The following is a 20,688-nucleotide window of genomic DNA, read 5'->3' on the forward strand; positions in this document are numbered from 1 at the left end:
CAGGTCCAGCTGCTGTGAGGACCCAGAGGTGAGCAGCTGGAGAGGAGGAGGTGGGGAGTGTGAGCACACGGAGGAGGTGGGGAGTGTGAGCACACGCGTCAGGTCCAGCTGCTGTGAGGACCCAGAGGTGAGCAGCTGGAGAGGAGGTGAGCAGGAGTGTGAGTGCACACATCAGGTCCAGCTGCTGTGGCGCGGCCTGTTGGAAAGCACAGAAACAGCACAGAAGGTGGCAGCATTGCCTCCGGAGTCAGGGTAGGAAGGGGCACGGGGGTGGGGAGAGTCACTGAAGCCTGCTCCTCACGATGCACGAGTCTGGCCAGGTGATACAGGTGGAGAACGGGCATGGGCGAACCTGCCACGGAAGCTGGAGTGGGCCTGCTGGGAGGCAGCATGGCAGGGTGGAGATGGGAGGCCTCTGCTGTGGAACAAGTGGTTTTGGGTCCCAGCGTCATCACTTTGGACCTAAGGCAAGTCACGAAGACTCTATCGCCTTATTGACTGATTGATTGAGACAAGGTCTTGTTCTGTTGACCAGGCTCTAGTGCTGTGGCGATCATGGCTCACTGCAGCCTCAAACTCCTGGGCTCAAGCGATCCTCTCACCTCAGCTCCCAAGTAGCCGGGACTACAGATGTGTGCTACCACATCCAGCTAATTTTTGTATTTTTTGTAGCGCTGGGGTCTCACTATGTTGCCCAGGCTGGTCTTGAACTCCTGGTCTCACGCGATCCTCCTGCCTCACTCAGCCTCTGGAAGTGCTGGGATTCCCCGCACCCACCTGTCTCCTCACTTATGAAGTAGGAGTACTGTCTGCCTTGCAGGACTGTTGGCAGGCCAGACAGCTGTGCCCAGTGCCCACCGTCTCTGCTCTCACGTTGGTGCTGTGTAGACTGCAGCCAACACGCAGGGCCTGTAGATGGAGCCAGTCTAGCTGCTCCACTGACTAGATTTAAGCATCCACATCTTTTTAAAAGAACATTTTTCTATTGTGTTAAAATAAATACAAAATACAATTGACCATTTGAAGCATTTTTGAGTCAGTATTTCAGTGGCATTAAGCACAGCCCCGGTTACACGGACATCACACCACCCTTCTCCAGAACGTTCTCATCTTCTCCAACTAAAGCTCTGTCTCCATTAAACACTAACTCCCCATCCCCCCACCGGGCACAGGGAAGAAAGCCCCTCCTTGGTGGCCAGGCGCTGTGCTTGGGGCTTTCACGGCCCTTGATATCCACTATTCTACTTTCTTACTTTCACATTGTTTGAAATAGAGATAAGGTCTTGCTATTTCGCGTAGGCTGGTCTTAAACTCTTGGCCTCAAGCCAGACTCCTGCCTCTGCCTCCCAAAGTGCTGGGATTACAGGCCGTGAGCCTTTCTGTCCCTGTTGGTTTGACTTGTCTGAGTCCCTCATGTAAGTGAAATCATTACAGGATTTATCGTTGGTCACTGGCTTGCTTTGCTGATCACGTCCTCAGGGTTTGTCCAGGTTGCAGCATGTGCCGGAATGTCCTTCCTTTTTAAGGCTGATATGTGGCATCATCTGTATTCACCATGCTTTATGTATCCATCCATCGGCAGACATGGGGTTCCTCTGCCTCCTGGCTGGTGTGAGTCACGCTGCTGTGAATGCGGTGTGTCGTATCTGCTGGAGACCATGCTCTCCATTCTGATGGGTAAATACCTGCCTAGCAGTGGGATTGCTGGGTCACTGGTCATTGACTGTTGAGTTTTCTGCAGGACCTGAGCACCCACCTGCTCTGAGTAGAATGTAAATGGTGGCATGGCTTGGCCCAGCCTGATCCTTGTGCCCTGTCGACTAACAAGACCCTCCTTTTCTCTAGGAATGGGAATTGAAGAATGGGACATAGGGGACAGCAGGACCGCTCCAGCCTCAGAGACTGCACACCCCCTTGCCTGTGTCCTCATCTGTGTGACGGCAGAATCCTACCTAGAGCAGCCTCCGCTGCACGACGCCAGAGGCTTCAGGACTGAGCACCAAGGCCAGCGCCTCTCGCCCAGGCCCTCTTGTGCTCTTTCTGCTGCATATTGGCGCCTTTAAAAAAGATTTCCTTGTAAGATTCTGGTTTCCAACTTTACTTGTTAAAAAACAAAAACAAAAGTGATGGAAAGGTGTTTGAAAGGGTGCTGTGAGGAGAAGTGACATCTTTCTAACCAGTTAAGCCATTGCTTTCACCGATTCCAGCCCAGCCCCGGACTGAGGGTGGATGGATCCGTGAGCCCTGAATGAAACCTTGGATTTTCTGCAGAAGAGTTTGGATCCCTGGCTGCTCTGGGCATGAGTGTGGCTGGCACGTGGACACTCGGCTTGCACCACCAGGAGGGCCAGGGGCTTACGCAGCCCTGATGTGGACTTTGGGTGCGGGCATCCCCTCCCCACCTGCCCATCCTCCTTGGCATCAGCGGTAAAGACATGAGAAAATCGCGCTGTGAAACGTTTTTTACCTTTTATTATTTTTTTGGACAGATGCTTTTGTCACCAAGACATGAAAAGCTGCCCTTTTTCTTAACCGTTTTTAAAAATGTCTCTTTTTATTGTGTGTCACTCTTAGATCTAAGGATTTTTCAGAGGTTTCTTATTTCATTAATGATGTGTGCTGCTTTTGATGGGCAGCAGAGGGTTTAATCCTTCACTAACGTATGCCCTCCACCCCCTCAGCCTGCCATCCCCAGCCCTTAATCCACATCGGAGCCGCAGGTGCTCCTCACAGTAGGGGCCTCTGGGGGCAGGGCTGGCTCCTCGCCACTGTATGGGACGTTTACGGCCGCGTGGGGCCGGAGTGGTCCTTTGAAAGGGAAGCAAGATCTGGAATTTCTCACTCATAGAACATCTTAGAGCAAGAGGCAGGAATTCCAGGGCCACCTGCCCCTGCCCACCCCAGTTTGTCAAGTTAAACCTCAAGTGTGTTGGTGGGCCTGGCCACGCACCCTCTCTCCTGAGTGGGGCGGCTGCAGGGAGGTGGGCCTGGCCACGCACCCTCTCTCCTGAGTGGGGCGGCTGCAGGGAGGGCCTCTTCACTTGCTTGCCTTATGTGCAATATTTCTTGGAGAACGCAGATGCCTAAGGCATAAAGAAAAACTGAGTTGATAGTCGAGGCTGGTTTCTACCCCCTGGGATTAAAAATCAGATTACCTTCTTGGTCTCCCGGAGACCGCTGTCAGGAATTCTCCATTTCAGGAAGATGCAGCCACTGATGAGGAAATAGCAGCCCCCGAAACCCGTGCAGGCAGACTCACGGAGCCCAGTCCTGGCAGCGACCCCCGCTGCCCCAGCATAGAATCCGGAGGTGCTACGCTTGGTGCAAGCCTCCTGCCCACCATCCAGCATGTCCTCCTTATCACACACAGGAACAGATGGCAGGAAAACGCAGCCTCCTTGACTTCCTCCAGACACTTTCAGAGCCCATCCTGGCGTCAGCCCTGTGGTGCGCAGGACTTTACAGTTAGGATTCATGTTTAATGTCGTAGCACTCGAGGCCTGCAATGGCCATGTTGGATTACTCGAGTGGGAAAGCGGTCTCCCGTGTATAAGAAAGTTGTACAACAAGAATTGGAAGCTGCTTCATTTGAGTCCGCCTGAAACTTGAATTGATTACAAAGCCATCTGCCAGGAGCATTTGGGGTTCCTGAGCCATCAGCTGGCGTTCCCCATCTGACACGCCTTCCTCCCAGCCTGCTCAGCGGAGGCCCATCACACCAGCATCCATGACGCCAGCTTCCCGCTAGGACATCCAGGCAGGGGGGCACAGCTGCCACATGCCCCAGGGCCATCCACTGTGCTGACATAGAGGAGCGTTCCCGCCGGTGGTGACTTTCCACCATCGCAGGCAGCTGGGACCGCGGCTATCACACACACAGAATTTTCTGTGAAGGGAAAGAAGGCTTCCTCCACCATAGAGTTTTGCTGCCTTCAAGTCAGTTCTCCAGATTGAGGCCCTGGGGCCGCTCTGATTGGCAGCCTGCTTTGCCCACGAGAACTGTGCTCGGCCTTGGTGGTTAGTGAAAGAAGGGGGAAGTGGCCAGCCTGATATCTCGGTCCTGGCCCGGCACAGGTGGGCAGCAGCAAGCTGATGGGTGAAGCATGAGCCATGTGCCACGTGTCAGTCCTCAGCTGTCACCCACCAGCTTCCTCACCAGGCAAGGAGGCCCTGGAGCCTCAGCAAGAACTTGCCCTAGGGCACAGCCAATTGGTGCTAGACTCCCAGCACGCATATTTGGTTTAAAAACCCTGGTTTGTAATTCACTTCCACAACCATAAGCCTTTTAAAGAGGAGGCAAACTTTAATGAATCCCAGCGTGGCCCATGGAGCCTTTCAAAATGGGTGCTCTGGAAGGGGGGCCCTGACATTGGAGTCCTTTGAGGCCAGATGTTCCCCTGAAATTTTGCATTTGATCAGAAAGTTTAAAGCATTTACTTCAAAATAAGTTATTTATTTGTATATGTTCAATCAATGTAGTTTTTAATTTATATCTGTACATATTAGACACATGAGCCATCTTGCCAGAGTCCTGACAGTGATCTCATTTGATCACCCTCCCAAAACATGCCCCAGGAACAAGCACCCTTGTGCTGTGGCAGCAGCCAGTGTGACTATCTGACTTTGTAACGAAGCCAGGCTGGGGGCAAGAAGCCCGACAGGCAGGCCAGGGTCCCTGGAGAAGCTGGGTTGTCGGGGGCAGAGGCCTGACAGGTCAGGGTCCCTGGAGGAGCCAGGCTTGGGGGGCAGAGGCCTGACAGGCAGGCCAGGGTCCCCAGAGAAGCCCAATTTCTTTGCAGTGTCACCATTACTTAGCAGATCGTCGTGTTTGCAGGGGCTGGCTACCTATGCTAGGGTGCTGACCAGATGGCGAGGAACACGGTGGCCATGCCATGGGGCGGGGCTCAGGGCTCCTTCCATTCTCACCCTGAGCCACAGTGTCACTCTTCAGGGCTCCGCTCCTGCCTGTATTTTGGTAAGGTGTCAACAGCCTTCAACTTCCATTTGTATATTTTTATAATGTACTTAAATCACTTACCAACTTTTTTCGTAGAAACAACTCTTAGGTTAGATGGCTTATTTTGGTCCCTGTGACTTGGGCACAGGCATGGGCCACGGCTCCCTCTTCCCAGAATCTGAGGGGAACTAGGGCAAGGCCCATCTGTCTGCAAGGCCGGCAGTTCCCTCCCTTGGCTTCCAGAGGCTGCGGAGGCTGCAGGGTAACCAGTGTGGGTCTGCTGAGTCACCCCGGGCGTTCCTGAGCCTTGCCCTTGGGGCTGGCGGGAGGCCATTTCCCAGCGCTGGGTCAGTCCTACCTCACCTCTCCATACCTGCGCCCTGGCATGGCCAGGCCTAACCTTCCCCTTTATCTTATTCTGCCCAGAGTTATTATTGGCCGTTTCTAAATAGACAGAACTACCCTAAAAGGTGGAGACGTACTCCTTTTGAAAAGTCTCTTTCAGAAAGTGGGTCCTTGGCTCTGAGGCCACCCCCAGGAAGGAGTTTGAGGTTCATTGTCATCATGGCCACAGTTTGGTGCTTGTGTGTGGGATTCAAAGGGCAGCACTGAAGCCAGGGTGAGGCGCAGGGGTTGTGGGCAGAGCTCCCTTGCTTGTGGCCACACCTGACCTTTCCACGAGGGGCTGCTTACTCACCCACTATTTGGGGGGATGTAAATTTTGCCCACAGATGAACTTTGCTACCCAGGTGAAGTGCTCTGTTCATGTACCTCACTCATGTCATTAGACACCTTCCAAGGATGGGCAGCCTGCAGCAGGGCCGGCGACCCCCATCCAGCAAAAAGGCACCTCGGGCCGCAGAGCAGGGCTGACACCCTGAGCTCACAGGCGGCCCCCGCGGTCAGGCAGATGGCCACCCTTCAAACAGCCTCTTCTGGGAGCACAGCCCGGGAGGTCTCTGAGTATCCCCGGCAACTTACCTAAAGGTCATGGCAATATTTAAATGTGAAACTATTGCCTTCCTCTTTCCCTAAAATAATTTTCGAATGGGAAGAATAACTTCAAGTTCATGACATAGTTTGAAAGAGGGTAATTCATTTTTTCCTGGTCGTTACTGTCTCCTTATCCCCATGATGGGCTGGATTCATACTGTGAAATAAACGAAACCAAAATGTTCCTGCCGTAAACACGTGGCATACACTGTGGAAAAAGCAAAGCCACCTCGATTTGTGAGTCCCAATATCAGGGTGGTTCATCGTCTGTAAAGGAAGGGAAGCTGCGCCCAGGAAGCGGTGGCTTCAGATGCATCCTCCGCTCAGAGTCCTTGAAGTCCTTCCAGCTCTGGTCTTCCGGAAAATCTCAACTGTACCGTGCACAAGTATTACTGGGTATTTTTAGTTGTAGCCATGGAAGATATTTTCAAAATGAGATCTTCAGATCATAATTCTTAGGGACCAAAGGCATTTTTAATGAGATAATCTTTCTGATTTTCTAACAGGAAAGGAAATACTCACTTTAAATTTTAACATCAACTTTTAAATGATAGCTATTCAGAATTGATTGACCATGGTGATAGGCTGTAAAATGTTTTCATATTAAGAATGTAATTATTTCCTTATTGTATTTTTTAAAAGCTAAAGTCCTATTTAAATTTCTTTTTGAAAGAAACAGGCAAAGAAACAGCAAAGATTTTTTTAAATTAAATATGTTGGTAGTGCCCATTTTAAATGACTGTAAATATATTTTCACTGTTTCTCAATGTATTTAATTCATAAAGTAAAAATTTTATGAAAAGAAACTTGCAATGAAAGTCCTAGTTTTCAGTCCACAGGCCCCATTTTGTAGTAGCTTCACTGAATTTCCTGCTTTCCTCGTTGATTTTTCTACTGTTTCACATGCTGTAACCGAGACTGGCGCCCTTGGCGTGCCTCTTTGTGTATGAATAAACTTCTGTCCCCAAGCCGGTGTCTTGACTGCCCTTGGTGTGCGCTGAGAAGTGGCCCCTTTTCCTGAAGTCCTCGCTTTCGGGTGGATGGGGGTCTCTTGCTGACATTCAACCACCTACGGGGGAGAGAGGGGTCAGGAGTGATACGTGCAGGGAGGAGGTGGGCAGATAAAGGAGCATGGTTTGTACTAAAAAGTAGCTTGGAGTCCGCAGACTGAACATCCAGTTGGAGAGACGTCTGTGCACTTGCTGTGAGGCCGACTCCGGGCCAGGTGCTGGAAATAGAAATGGATCAGCTAGGACTCCTGCCCTCAGGGAGTTTGCTCCAGGCAAGAAGAGACGGACCGAGATCCCTGGACTGTATGAAGATTTCTGGAATCACCGAGATGCTAAGTTTGAGGCTGTTGGGTAGGGTTTTTGCAGAGGAGTGGGGGTAATTTGAGCTAGGCCATCGTGTTTAAATAGGAGTTCCACAAGGAGAGAAGTCGTTTTCCAAGTGCCCTCGGTGTGCCCTTCTTTTACGCCATGAGCAGGGTGTCCTCCCAGACAGCGTGCGAGAAGGCTGAGCGTCCCCACTCCACCGTTACTTGTTCCATGGTGGGCGGTTAGTCTTGCTGGGAGAGTCTGGTTAAAGCTTTTAATAGGCCATTTTTAAAGTAATGCTCCTTGTTGGATTCTGAACAGAGGTCACGCCCTGGTAGGCTGCCAAATGGAAAGGAAGGGCCTCCAATTTCCTTCCAAACTTAGCAAGAGGACGCCAGGACTCCGCTTTGCTTTTTAACACCGTGGAGAGCGCTTAGGGATATTCATCACGTGAGTTACAATTTCGGGAACAGGTGACCCGAAGCCTGGAGAACATAAATCAGGAGCCCAGCTCCTTAATGGGAAGCAGGGAACATGAGCTGATGTCTGTGATCCAGAAATTGTACGATGGAAACTTCATCTGTTTTATGAGGCCGTTAAAAGTGGTTATCCGTTCATACAAAGGGACTGATTCAAAAGTAGGTCAGGAGACCTCGCAGGATTCATGAAGGCATCAGGCACCCACACCCTGCACGGGGGGGTAGGCGGGGGGACAGGGGCTAGTTCAGACCCTCCCCTGAACGCGGAGGGTCTGGTGCATCTGGAACCCTCCTCAGCGGCGGGGCTCCTCACAGCTGAGCTGCTCCCTCCTTCCTTGGGGCACTGATCTCTGCCTTGCAGGGCTGCCTGGGAAGTCTTTCTTTCCTGATGCTTTAACACTGAACGCCTTGCTGACACTGGAGGGACGGCCGCTCCCAGGCTGGCCAGTTCCTAGAGGTAGTAACCCCTAGCCTCGGGCACACCTTATACCCAAACCACCTCACTGTGGGGGTCTTGAGGCTCTCACCCTCCAGGCCTCTATGCCCGCCCCTGCTCTAATCACCCCAGCAGACCACGAGACACAGCCGATGCCGGGAGCCAGCCACGGAAGTGACTGAGGCCACCCAGCCCCAAGCCTGCTACCCTAGCCGCAGCTGTTCCTTCCCGCAGAAACCACAGCAAAGGTTCCTGGCTTTGCCTGCACTTTCCCCTCGCTCCCTCGACCTTGCAGCTGGCCTATACTTCCCTGTGTGGCCTGGTGTGGCCGAGTGTGGCGTGGCATGGCGTGGCGTGGTGTGGCGTGGCCCATCCTCCTGAGAACCTTAACAAACTAGCTTGTCAGTGACAGAAGGGCCTCACCATACCTGAAGGTGAATTGAATGGATGTTTCCAAACGCCCCAGTCCTGTGGAGAGGGTCGGACCTGGCCGCAGCCTGTCTCAGGTCTGCAAACTGCCTGCTGTCCCATACGGTGGGGAATAACCACTCGAAGCCTGTTCTAGAATTCAGGGAGCTGTGTGAACTACCCAGCACGAGGCTGGCCCCAGAGTGGGGCAAGTGGATGTCCCCCACCTGGGATGCAGCCCAGCTCCACGGCACAGTCCCCGAAGGCACTGGGATGACAGCCCCGCCACCAGCCTCCTGCCAGGCACAGCACTTGGGGCCTTCCTGATCATGCAGGGACCAAGCCGACCTCTGGCCTGGGCTAGATCCTAAGTCGCAGCAGGAAGGCAGCACGCAGCCGACTGCCCTCGAATAGGGAAATGAGGTCCCTGGGGAAGTGACTGCCTGAGAGTAAGACGGAGAGTGAGCCTGGCTGCCTCCCCCCTCCCCTGTCCCCCACCCCGTGCCCTGCTCCTCTGAGGGGCGGGTTCCCACAGGACCCACCGCCCATGACAGCTGCCACACACTCAAGTCTGACAGCAAAGAGCAGGCAGAAAGCTGCTGGGCCTGCTGTGGACGCAGCAGAGCCACAGATGCTGTGGCTGCCGTGGCCCCTGGGGTCCCCGGGCTCCATCCCTCCACACGTTCTCATCCTCCAGTCCCGGAAGAAGGAGCTGGGGGAGCAGGCACTGCATTTTATGGTCACAGTTTCAGGCCCTGAAATTATTCTGAAAATCACTAAACAAGTTATTCCCAAGCTCCTTCTATCTGTCAGGCCATGTTCGGCCCCAGAGCGCAAACACGAATCCCACCTGCTCTACCCTTGCGTTCAGCTAGGCAGCTTAGAACCAGAGCGCACATTTATTCACTCAGCAAACATTTATGGAGCAGCTCCTCTGCTGAAAACGTTCTAATGTGATCTTCACATATGTAAGATAGCACTCCGGTGGTTTCCCAGAGGAGGTGCAGGGGGCAGGGAAGTCAGCGGGCCCAGGCACCCTCCAGGCAGAGACCCTGCTCTCCCAGCCCCTCCCCCTCTGATGCCCAGACCCTGGCTCCGCACTCCTGTCCCCTAACCCCCCACCAGCAGGGACTCATCCCTTCCCTGGTTTCATTGTGTGGCCCCTGCTGAGCCACGCGGGGAGACAGAGCCCATCCGGAGCCACACACCCATTGCCCCTTCCCAGGCAGGTGACTACAGGGCGCAGGTCCTTCTCCAAGCTCTGAGGTTGAGCTGGGAAGCGGCCCTGGACCGTGCAAGCCTGAGCTTCCATCAGGGCATGGCCCAACGGGAGGGAAGGCATTTGGGAATGGGGGTGACCGTTGAAGGCAGGAAGCCAAGGCTGTGGGCAGGGGGCAGAGAGAGCAGGAGCTGGGGAGGAGGGGTGAGGCCTGCAGGCGGCCACCAGCTGGCCTGGGATGGGAGCTGCTGCAGGACCAGCGCTGTTGGCTTTGGTGGGTTTTGCCAGCTCCGGGTGTAACCTTGCAGTAAAGCCCTCTTCCTAGGCGCGACCCCAGAAGTCCAGTGAGCCCAGGTTCCAGCCTGTGTCCGCCCCAGACCTTTCTCTTCCCTGCCCCAAGCTGTGCATCTGCAGGTGCCCTCCGCAGAGCTCGAGTCGTCTGGTGGCCGGGCATGATGGCTTACACCTGTAATCCCAGCACTTTGGGAGGCCTAGGCGGGCGGATCACGAGGTCAGGAGTTCGAGACCAGCCTGGCCAATATGATGAAACCTCATCTCTCTAAAAAATACAAAAATTAACTGGGCAGGGTGGCACATGCTTGTAATCCCAGCTACTCAGGAGGCTGAGACAAAAAGAAAATCACTGGAATCTGGGAGGTGGAGGTTGCAGTGGGCCAAGGTCACGCCGCTGCACCCCAGCCTGGGCGACAGAGTGAGACTCCGTCTCAAAAAGAAAAAAGAAAAAATAAGAGTCTCCTGGCTCCTCCCCTCGCCACTTCCCAATACAGAGCTCCCCATCGCCCTGCCTTTCCAGCCCCCACCCTGCTGCCCGCGCTGTCCCTGCCGCCCCTAGCCAGGCCCGGGCCCCTGGGAGTCAGCCTTCGACGTCCTTTCCCTCAGTTCGCTCGGTTGAGTCCCACTCAGCCTCCTCCTCCTCATCTCTGGCCTCTGTCCGCTCTCCCAGCCCCACCACCATTCCGGGTTCAGGCTCCTGGTTCCCCACCCACCTCACTGCCTCAGTCTCTCCAGGGTGACCCGGCGTCGCAGGGAAGCCCTTGGCAGGATCTATAACATATCTGACCATGTTCCTGGCATGCTCCCTATTCCTTCTGGATAAGGGCCTCGCCTGCAGCCCGTTCACCAGCCCAGCTTCACCTCTCTGCTTCCATCCCCCACACCTGCCCCTTCCTCCTGCCTTATGTCTGTCAACAGATCTAGACGCTTTGGGGACTGTTCTGACCCCACCCGCCCTGTGCCTCCTGGGAGAGGTGTCTGGGCCTTTACGGTGGGTGGGACTAATTGCCCTACGAAGACCACTGTTCCTGGGCCTTTGCCTCCCACCTATAATGAGGTGCCCTGGGGAGGACGAGACCAGGCTGTCCTCCACGTTAAAGAAACAGTGGAAAGGGTGACACTTCCTCTCCCACCTCCCCTCTTCACCTTCCTCTTGGGCCTGGCGGTTTTCCCACCCAGGGCGCTGCACACAGCCGCTCTTCTGTGCTGGCTCCTGGTTGGTATTACCCTCGGGGGATGCATTGCTGGTATTCACTGTGTGTCCCCTTCCTTTTTCCTTTGACCAAGAATCAGCCAGGACAGCTCTGCTTTCCAGGGGTGCTGCACAGGTGCCTGTCCTGATTCCGCCTCCCTCCCTGCACAGGTGTGCATCCCAGTGCCTCCCTCCTGCACAGGTGTGTGTCCCAGTTCCTACCTCCCTTCCCAGGTGTGTGTCCTGATTCCTCCCTCCCTGCACAGGTGTGCATCCCAAGTCCTCCCTCCTGCACAGGTGCGTGTCCTGGTTCCTCTCTCCCTCCCTGCACAAGTGTGTGTCCCAGTTCCTCCCTCCCGCACAGGTGTGTGTCCTGATTCCTCCCTCCCTGCACAGGTGTGTGTCCCAGTTCCTCCCTCCCTGCACAGGTGTGTGTCCCAGGTCCTCCCTCCCTGTACAGGTGTGCATCCCGAGTCTTCCCTCCTGCACAGGTGTGTGTCCCGATTCCTCCCTCCCTGCTCAGGTGCATGCCCCGAATCCTCCTGTATTAGTTTGTTTTCACACTGTTGGTAAAGATACATCCCAGACTGGGAAGAAAATAAAGGTTTAATTGGACTTACAGTTCCACATGGCTGGGGAGGTCTCAGAATCATGGTGGGAGGCAAAAGGCACTTCTTACATGGCAGCAGCAAGAGGAAATGAGGAAGAAGCAAATGCGGGAGTCCCTGATAAACCATCGGATCTCGTGAGACTTATTCCATCACGAAAATAACAGGAAAGACCAGCCCCTGTGATTCAATTACCTCCTCCTGGGTCCCTCCCACAATCCGTGGGAATTCTGGGAGATATAATTCAAGTTGAGATTTGGGTGGGGACACAGTCAAACCATATCCCCTCCCACCCTGCACAGGTGTGTGTTCCGACACCTCTCTTCCTGCACAGCTCTGCTTCTTTGGCAATCAATATGCATGATGCTTTCAGGTCCCATCGCTCTGGATGAATCCATCAGGAGAATCCTTCCCTCACACTCTTCCTATGATATTACCATTTGTTTTAAGCCTGTTTCACATTCCCAGGGACTGGGAGCTCTTCGGGGGCAGTGGCTGGCTGCCTGTTTCTGCATTGCTCCTGTCTAGCACTGGCTTGGACCAGCAGCTTTGCAGGAATGCGAATTCAACAAGAGCAGCGGCTGCGGTTCCTCCACGGCGCCCGGTCTGTGCCAGGCTTTGCTCCAGGTGTTTTCCATGAGTCAGCTCACCGGCTGAGTGCTCAAGGTCTGCTTTACACTCATCAAGTGTTGGGCACCTACTGATCCACGACACCTGTAAGCCTTTAATCGAGCTGAGATCCTTTCTCTGTGGGTTAATATCTTCTCAGCTTTAGAGACTGTCCTATTTTCTTTGACTAATTATTCATTCACTTATTCATCCAGAAAATATTCATTCAACACCTACCAAGACTGAGGTGCTGGAGACGCCATGGGAAACCGAACAGTCAGCCCTGGCTGACCGGGGTGGCTGGAGAAGGCCAGCTGGTGGTGTAGGTGGACGTTAAGCCAGTCGCCTTGCTGATAAACATGCAATCGTAAGTCATGGAGAGGATATGGAGAAGGACGGGCTTCTGGCTGTGGCCAATTCGAAAATGGAGCCGTCCTCCCATGGGCACATGGGGAGGAAACCCTCAGGTGCGGGGGTTGGCGTGTTATGTGGGTCTGTTGGGTGCATGCTGCAGCCTCATTCTCCCTGTCATCATGCACTCGGAGGGCCCAGAGGACACTCCCTTGGCTGAGGTATTGGGAGATGTGCAGTGGTTCAGGACTTTTTCTTGGAAAGCTCTGTGGTGGCTTTGTTTTCAAGTCAGAGCTGAGAACATGAGCCGTCACCCCAAAACTGGGTTCTTGCATACAGCTGAGAACAAGAGCCGTCACCCTGAAACTGGGTTCGTGCATAAAGCTGAGAACAGGAGCCATCACCCCGAAACTGGGTTCGTGCAGAGCTGAGAACAGGAGCTGTCACCCCAAAACGGGGTTCTTGCATTCCGTGGGGATCATGGCAGCTCTTAACTTCCAGAGACGAAGCAGGCTTGTGCATTGGAACGAGAGATAAGAGCTTAGCCATGATCATAACAGTTGAACCCACAGAGGTGCTCAGTGGTGATGAATGGATCACAGTGTCTCTGGGACTGTGGTCACCAAACATGCCACTAAGGTCTTCACTTGATCTGCACAAAGCAAACAGAGACACAAACATGCTCTTCTGGATCTGGGACTGAGAGACCCTACTGGAGTCACTGCAAAACTTAGGACCTTTATCAATCCATCTAGACCTCAGCCAGGTTGCAGCCCTGAAGGCCTTTGAATACAGGGATGTTACAGCCCCTTAGGCACGATCCTGGCATGAATTTATAAGAAGGATTGCCTCCTAACCTTCCCCAAAGACACGTACTGGAGTGACGTGCCCGAAGAAAAACTCCCCACAGTGTGGGGGAATGAATGGACCCCGGCTCTGGCCTCGGGCAATGCCTCAGGACCAAGCAGACCAGGTGGCTCCGCACTCAGAGCACGGGTTTGTGGTGGTCAGGGTTCTGAGGGAGGTTTGGCCCCTGAGTTACAGTGGACCTGGCATGTTACGAAGCACCCTGTGATCACCCCTCCTGCCTGCTTGTGTAGGTGGGACACACACACAGCAACAGGCAGAATCCCCACAGGATCTCCAGACCCCGTGGCTCACGATGGGAGAGAGTGCCAAGTGGAAGGCCCTGCAGAGTCTTCTACCTACCCAGTGAACAGAAGCAATACTGGATGATCAGCAGAACTGCAGAGATGAGTGCCACGATCCGGGCAAGGCTGGAAGGATGCAGGGTGGCGATACGGTTTGCATCTCCGTTTCCACCTAGATCTCGTGTTCAGCTGTAATCTCCCGAGTTGGAGGTGGGGCTGGGTGGGAGGTGACTGGATCACTGCATCCTCGTGATAATGAGTTCTTGTGAAATCCGGTTGTTCACATGTGTGAGGCACCTCCCCACTCCCCTCTTTCTTTCTCCTTTTTTCTCTGTGTGATGTGCCTGCTCCCCATTTAGCTTCTGCCATGATTAGAAGCTTCCTGAGGTCTCCCTGGAAGCAGAGGCCACCATGCTTTCTATACAGCTTGCAGAACCATGAACCCATTAAACCTCTTTCTTAGAAAGTACACAGTCTCAGGTATTTCTTTATAGCAATGTGAGAACAGCCTAACACAGGTGGTGATTCCTATTGCATCTCCATAAACGCTTCTGTTTTCCCTGGGTAAATGACTGAGCTTGTGAATTTCGGAGGTGCCAATTACAATGGCAGCTTCCGTTTCAGATGTGGTCAATTTCACTGAAATAAACCGAGTTCCCAGTGCCTCGTGTGCAGATGATCTGGTGAACACCTTTAAAGATGTCCGGTGGTAATGAGGTATGATTCTCTACCTACTGGTAAAGACACCATAAGCAAGTTGCTTTCACCTGGCAGGAACAGCAGTGCACCTGTACGGCTCTTCCTTAGGTCAATATGAATGCTCCAGCTCTTTCAGTCTCCAGGGACTCTCGTCTCCCTGTTGCACAGAACACGATGCTGACCCACTACTTCCATGATATGACATCAGTTGGGCCTGGTGAGGAGAAAAATTGCAGAATCTCTAGAAGGCTTGGTGAGAGACAAATACGCTAAATCCCAAATACTAGGTCAGTCCGCTTTGGTCAGGAATCTAGAAGCTGCTGTGGTTGTTCTGACCAGGAAAGACTTAATAATGGGGATTTAAGGCTTACACAGCCATTGCAATGGCTGGTGAAGTGAAGGGCTGGAGGGCTGCCGTGAAAATCTCACCCACTCTTGAGGGTGGTTCCCAACAACTTCACCAGAAGGGGCTGCAAACCTCAGGGACCTCTTGGAGATTCCCGGGGGCCAGTTCAGTTTGTAACTACAAAGTAAATGGCTCGCAAGGGCTCTCCTGGGAGCTGCGTCCACCCTTGCTCCTGTCCCCTCGTCCGCCCATCACTGCCTCAGTGCACAGCGACCTCTCCTTCCTGTCTGCTGCCGCCATCCACGTCGGCGCCTCTTATTTGGCTGGTTTAACTTCAGAGACGTAGGGGGAGGTTGGTTCCAGGAAATAAAATTCTCAGAGTCTCCTTTGCATTAAGAGATCTTCAGAGGAGATATAAGTAATGCTGAGCTGACAGCAGACACGGCAGCGTGCGCCGTGAGAAGTACACACGCGCGCAACCCTGCAGTCATCATTTGGGATTTCTGGTCAGAAGCCATGTGGACTCCATAGAATTACCCAAATCTCATCTTGCAGTCGACTCAAAACAAGTACTAACCCTTTCTTTGGTGTTCAGAGCTGTGCACAGGGATTTTTAACTTTCACTCTTTTATTTCCACATTTACTTAGGTGAACACTATTTGGCAGTGTTGAGGCTCTTAACATCCTTCCAACCCTCCAAACTCCCCATCACTGAAGTGCTCGCGTTTGAATCACCCCTTGACGGATAAGAGGATATCTCTGCGGGTTTTTCTTTCTTTCTTGACAGGTGCATAAATCATACTTATTTAAATGCATACAAACCCTTCTGTTTCCTTTATAAATGAGTAACAGAGGCTGACACTGAGCCACAGACTTCCCTCCATATCCCTCTAGGGTGGTCTTACGGCAATCCAGAGCTCTGGAGAAACCTCAGCCCTGCCTGCTGCTCCCTTGTAAGCATTCTGTTTATTCTGCTTCGAATCCTGTAGATTTTTAAATCTTTATCTTTCCAATTCCGGAATTTTGATAGGATGGACTTTTGCCTATTACCATGTAAGCCTCTTTGATCTGCAAATGGAAATTTTTCAGCTCAGTTTGTGTTGACTTATTCCCAAGGAATGCCTGGTTTTTACTGCTGAGCTCATGCAGTCTTTTACATATCTTTTACCTCCTCTGCTCCTCACTCCTCTGCTCCTCTTAGAGATATTTCATTGGCCTATTTGGTGGTGACACGGTTTTGCCTCATGCTCTGTGCCGTCTTGTTCATGCAGATTTTAATTCGGCTCAAACCTCAGTACGTTGTTTTCTACTCAGCCTGCAGGGTTTTCCTGTCTTGTTTCAAGGAGGGCATATTTTCTTACATTTTACCTCAAGACAAAATGCATATAATTTCCGAAATTCTCTCCAGCTGCCTTTAATAAGCTCTTCTCCACAGGATGCCCTTTCGCCACATCCACAGGGAAGGCTTTCAGCTGCCTTAGACTGTGGGGGTTTTCCTGGCCCCTCGGTGCCGTGGCTTTCATTCGAGTTACTCATCCTGGAATGAGGAGCGCTCCCTTCAGACCAAGTGTTTTCGGGTTCATGTGCCGTGTCCTGTCTCCTGCTGGCTGCATTCTTAGGGCCGATCAAGCCCTTCTTTTCTGCATTTATCGGGAAGGCAGCCGGGCGAGCATGGCCCCCGGACGAGCCTCTGCATCCAGCAGGCTGTCACCGCTGTCTACCTCTGGGATTGAGAAGGGGTCGTCCTCAATCCCGCCATCTGATTTAAACCCATACCACCCGAGCGCTCATTTCTGGCGGCATTTCGTAATTGTTCCGTGTCCCGAGTGCAGAGCCACATGGTGGCTGTGTGTCTCCGTGCCCTGGCTGTCTCCCTTCCTAGTGTATGTGTGGAACTCTTCCTGCTCCTCAGCTGCCAGGGTGAGACCCTACCTGTGGCTTAGAGGGTTGGGGGAGCACGTGATTTTAGAGCAAGACAGTGAGCCACAGGGATCCTTTTTGGGATGGCCACGTGACCTGAGCAATGTCTCTAGACGTTACAAGAGGTGGGTGTTGAGTCTGGAGCTGCTGCAGCCGTTTTGGGACCTGAGGACACCTACCTGCCCCTGTATGCGCATGGTGGTCTGTGGCTGGGAGAAACAGAGCCACATCGAAGGCTTTGCATTAACCTCTGTGACCCAAATCTCCAGTGGGGGCTTCACCCTGCTGGCAATTTTATGACCTCCCTTGGTCTATCCATTTTCTCACTTTTGCCGATGACAATTTCATTCCTCCACCTGCTTCCTCAGCCCCTCCCTCCTCACTTTCAGCAACGCTGCTGCATCTGACTTTCCTGAGAAAACAGAGCCGTCTGAAGGGAAGCCGCCCACTCAGAGCTTCCCGGCCCTGTTCCGAGGGATGCGGGCTCTGCTTCTGTGTTGACTGGTCCTCTGCTTGGGTGCGGGCTCTGCCCGGGTGCGGGCTCTGCCTTACTCACCCCTCCAGGGCCTGCTCTGGGACAGGGCTGCCCCCTCCTGTGTCTCCATGTCTGCTGGCTCAGTCCCCTCCATGCACCACCCTCTTCCCAAAACCATCCGCAGTCACACACGCCCAGCTGCTGTCCGATTCTCTGCTCCTGAGTTACGAGAAATTTCTAGATAGTGCTATGATGCACGCTGGCTGTCTTCTTCCTCACCTTCCGCGATTCCCTCCACCCGCTCTGAGCCATCTCTGTCCTCACACCCACTGAAGGCCTCGCCTGGCCGGATCATCCACCCAGCTTCTCTGCAGCCCGTGACCCCCCCCTCACTCGGCAGTCTGCCTTCACTGCCCCCCAGACACCATGTTCTCCCCTGGGCGCTCCCTCTGCGGGTAGCCACTCCTCCTCAGCTCAGACGTCTCCCCACCGAGAGCCACACTTGCACTGCCAATGGCTCCGGAGGCTTCTCCACGTCTCCACGTAGACGTCTGACAGGCAGGCGCCCCATCATAACCACTCCAAAAGAGACGTTGTAGTTACTCACCCAGGCCTGCTCCTTCCTTGTTCTTGCCCGTGTCAGTTCCTGGGGCCTCTGATCACCAGGTTTCCAGGCCCCAGACCGGGCACTGTCCTCAACTTTCCTCCTTCAAGCTGCCCATGGGTCCTAACAGCTCCACGTCTCACCTGCTCACCCTGACCACAGCGCTCAGGACACCAGCTCAGACCGGCCTCCTCCCAGTCACCCAGCTTCCTCTCTTGACACCCCAGTGATATTTTACAAAGATTAGTCAGACCCTGCCCCTCTCTCACTTGACCTTGTCTGTGACGGGCTGCCCACTTTGCCCTCCCGTGGGTCCCCACCCCCTTCCTCTGTGAGTCCTCGCCAACCCTCCTGCCGAGATTCCCATCAAAGTTCTCTGCAGAGGTGCAGTGGCCGTGGGAGGGCCCAGGTGTCCTGGTGCTCGCTGAGGTCCTGGCTCTTGGTTTCTGTGAGCCCTGCTTCCCTGGACTCTGAGACAGGGATGGAGGCATCTATTCCACGGAGCTGCTGCCAGCATGGTGCAGGAGGGGCATGAAATGTGCCCGACCCTGGGCTGGGTGCACCACAAAGACTAAATGAGGTGGCCAAGAGGACCTGCCATCCCACTGGGCTCCGTGCTCTGCTGGCTGGCACCGCTGATGCCCCCGAAGCCCGAATGCCCATTGGATCACGCACGGAGTTGAACATGTGGGCCAATGCAAGCTGCAGAAGATGCGGCTGGCACTGTTCTTCCAGTGCCAAGCTGGGAAGAACCCTGGAACCCTAGAAGGAGAGCAGCAGGCTGTCCGCTGGGCCTGGCGCTGCCTGTGATTCACAATCGAATTGTGACAATATGCAAATGGCCGTGGTTCTGGGCACACATTACTAAATGCCTGGGCTGGTGCCACTGAGAGGCCTGGAACTGGCAAGTCTGAACTCACTCAACTGCAAAAAGCCCCCAGGCTGTGCAGGCTGCAGGAGGTGTCCCGGTGGACTGGAACCTGCCAGGCCTGGCGCGGCTGTGAGGTGCCAGCGCCACCGAGCCCTGTTGGAAACCGCAGCACTTGTCAATCATTCTGGCAGCCCCAGGCTCATGCCACGTTTTCCTGCCTAAGGAATCTGGGTGTGGCTGGAACAGGTGGAGAAGTCAGAGACTGCCCCGCCCCCGTGTGCAGGAGTGGCCGGAGAGTGGCTGCGTCTCTCGGCTTTTGTTGGAACTGAGCTTGGGCTGGTGTTGGTTTCCATCTGGCGCTCCTGCTGAGGGGTCTGTACGGCCCATGTGCAGACACTGGTTCCTCCCCAGTGCCACCCTGCCCCACTAAAAGAGGACTCTGTCAGTGCCCCCCAGCCTGGGACCCCAGAGCTCACCTGTAGCTGAGCAAGCTGGGTATCACGCAGTGCAGCGAGGGGAACCTGGGCTTCTCAGAGTGGTTAGAAGGGCCTGATTGTCAGGTGTGGGCAGTGGGAGGTGATTTGGAGCAGGACTCAAGGAAGCCAGGCTCGGCCCTGGATTGGGGGCTGTGAGGAGGTGGGGTCATGCTGGGATCAGGTATCTCAATCAATCTTCTCTAGAGGGAGGGGTGCCTCAGGGAAGGCAGGAGCCAGAGACACAGCAGCCCTCACCATCTTGGCCAGGGAGAGGTGTCTACACATTTTTGGGGGTTGGACAATGCTGTGTGGCTTGATTGCACAGGCGTCTCACTTTTGTCTTGACTCATCTCGATCCTGGAGTGGCCTCGCTTTGTGTTGGTGCCCAGTGACATTGTGTGTCCTGGATGGGGGAAAGTCCCAGGCACCACTGGGAGTGCCAGTGGCTCCAGATGCCAAGGGCCACTTCCTCTGGGCCACCAATCCTGACTTTGCACAAATCCCCATGGAAACAGGTGCCGGTCCTGACAGCAGCTTTGGAAGCAGTGTCCCCACAGCACCTTCTGGGGGCACATCCCTGCGTGCTGGGGCTGGAACTGCCAGGGCGTCCTCTGGAGGGGTCCCGGATGTGCCACAGAAAGGGGCCTCTGGGGCCACGTGACTGAGAAATGAGATGGCTGCCCTTCTCTGGGCCTTCTGGGCACACAGAATACCCCTTTCCCGAGAGCCACCCAATGGCCCTGGTGGCCAACTCTCCTGCTTCAAGGAGGCCCTGGGAGCAGCCGCTGTGATTGATGACCGGAGCCTTCCACCATCGGCCATTTCTCTTTCCCCCACTGAACCAAGGTAATGAGCGTGTCGGATCATTGAGGTGAGGGTTTTTGTCCTCATGACACGATGTGTCCGTGACATTGCATCTTTCTTCCTGTTCTGTTGAGATTTGTTGTTTCTCAAATGACCCTGGACACTGAATTCAAGGCTACCTAGAATTTGGGGTTTAGCTGGAGCTTTCAAACAAGGCCTCACGTTTTAGTTAAAAGTTGTTGCCCCCTTCCCAGACACCCGGGATGCCTTGGTCTCCTCATCTGTGACCTGGCTGCTTGTACCTGCCCCATCTACATGAAGCTCAGGTTGGAGGAGAGGCCAAACGGTGTCGTGTGGCGGGCTTCCATTGCAGAGCAATGGGCATTCTTTGCTGCCATCATCCAAACAGGTGGCGCCCCCGCTAGCTCTGTCACTCAAACAGGTGACGCCCCCGTTAGCTCTGTCACTCAAACAGGTGAC

General features: G+C 54.0%; 1 protein-coding gene across 2 annotated transcripts in view; it reads left to right on the forward strand.

The window, feature by feature from the left end:
* AFAP1 (actin filament associated protein 1) overlaps positions 1 to 2,532 on the forward strand; it is a 169,021-nt gene extending 166,489 nt beyond the window's left edge. For both annotated transcript variants that reach the window (XM_017539084.2, XM_017539086.2), the window contains one exon: positions 1,846 to 2,532. In XM_017539084.2, coding sequence (XP_017394573.1) covers positions 1,846 to 1,872 — 27 coding nt within the window. In that variant the 3' untranslated portion in view covers positions 1,873 to 2,532. The remainder of the gene's footprint in view (positions 1 to 1,845) is intronic.
* The last annotated feature ends 18,156 nt before the right edge of the window (positions 2,533 to 20,688 follow it).

The sequence above is a fragment of the Cebus imitator genome, unplaced genomic scaffold (assembly GCF_001604975.1).
Source record: "Cebus imitator isolate Cc_AM_T3 unplaced genomic scaffold, Cebus_imitator-1.0 Scaffold117, whole genome shotgun sequence".
NCBI classification, from domain to species: domain Eukaryota; kingdom Metazoa; phylum Chordata; class Mammalia; order Primates; family Cebidae; genus Cebus; species Cebus imitator.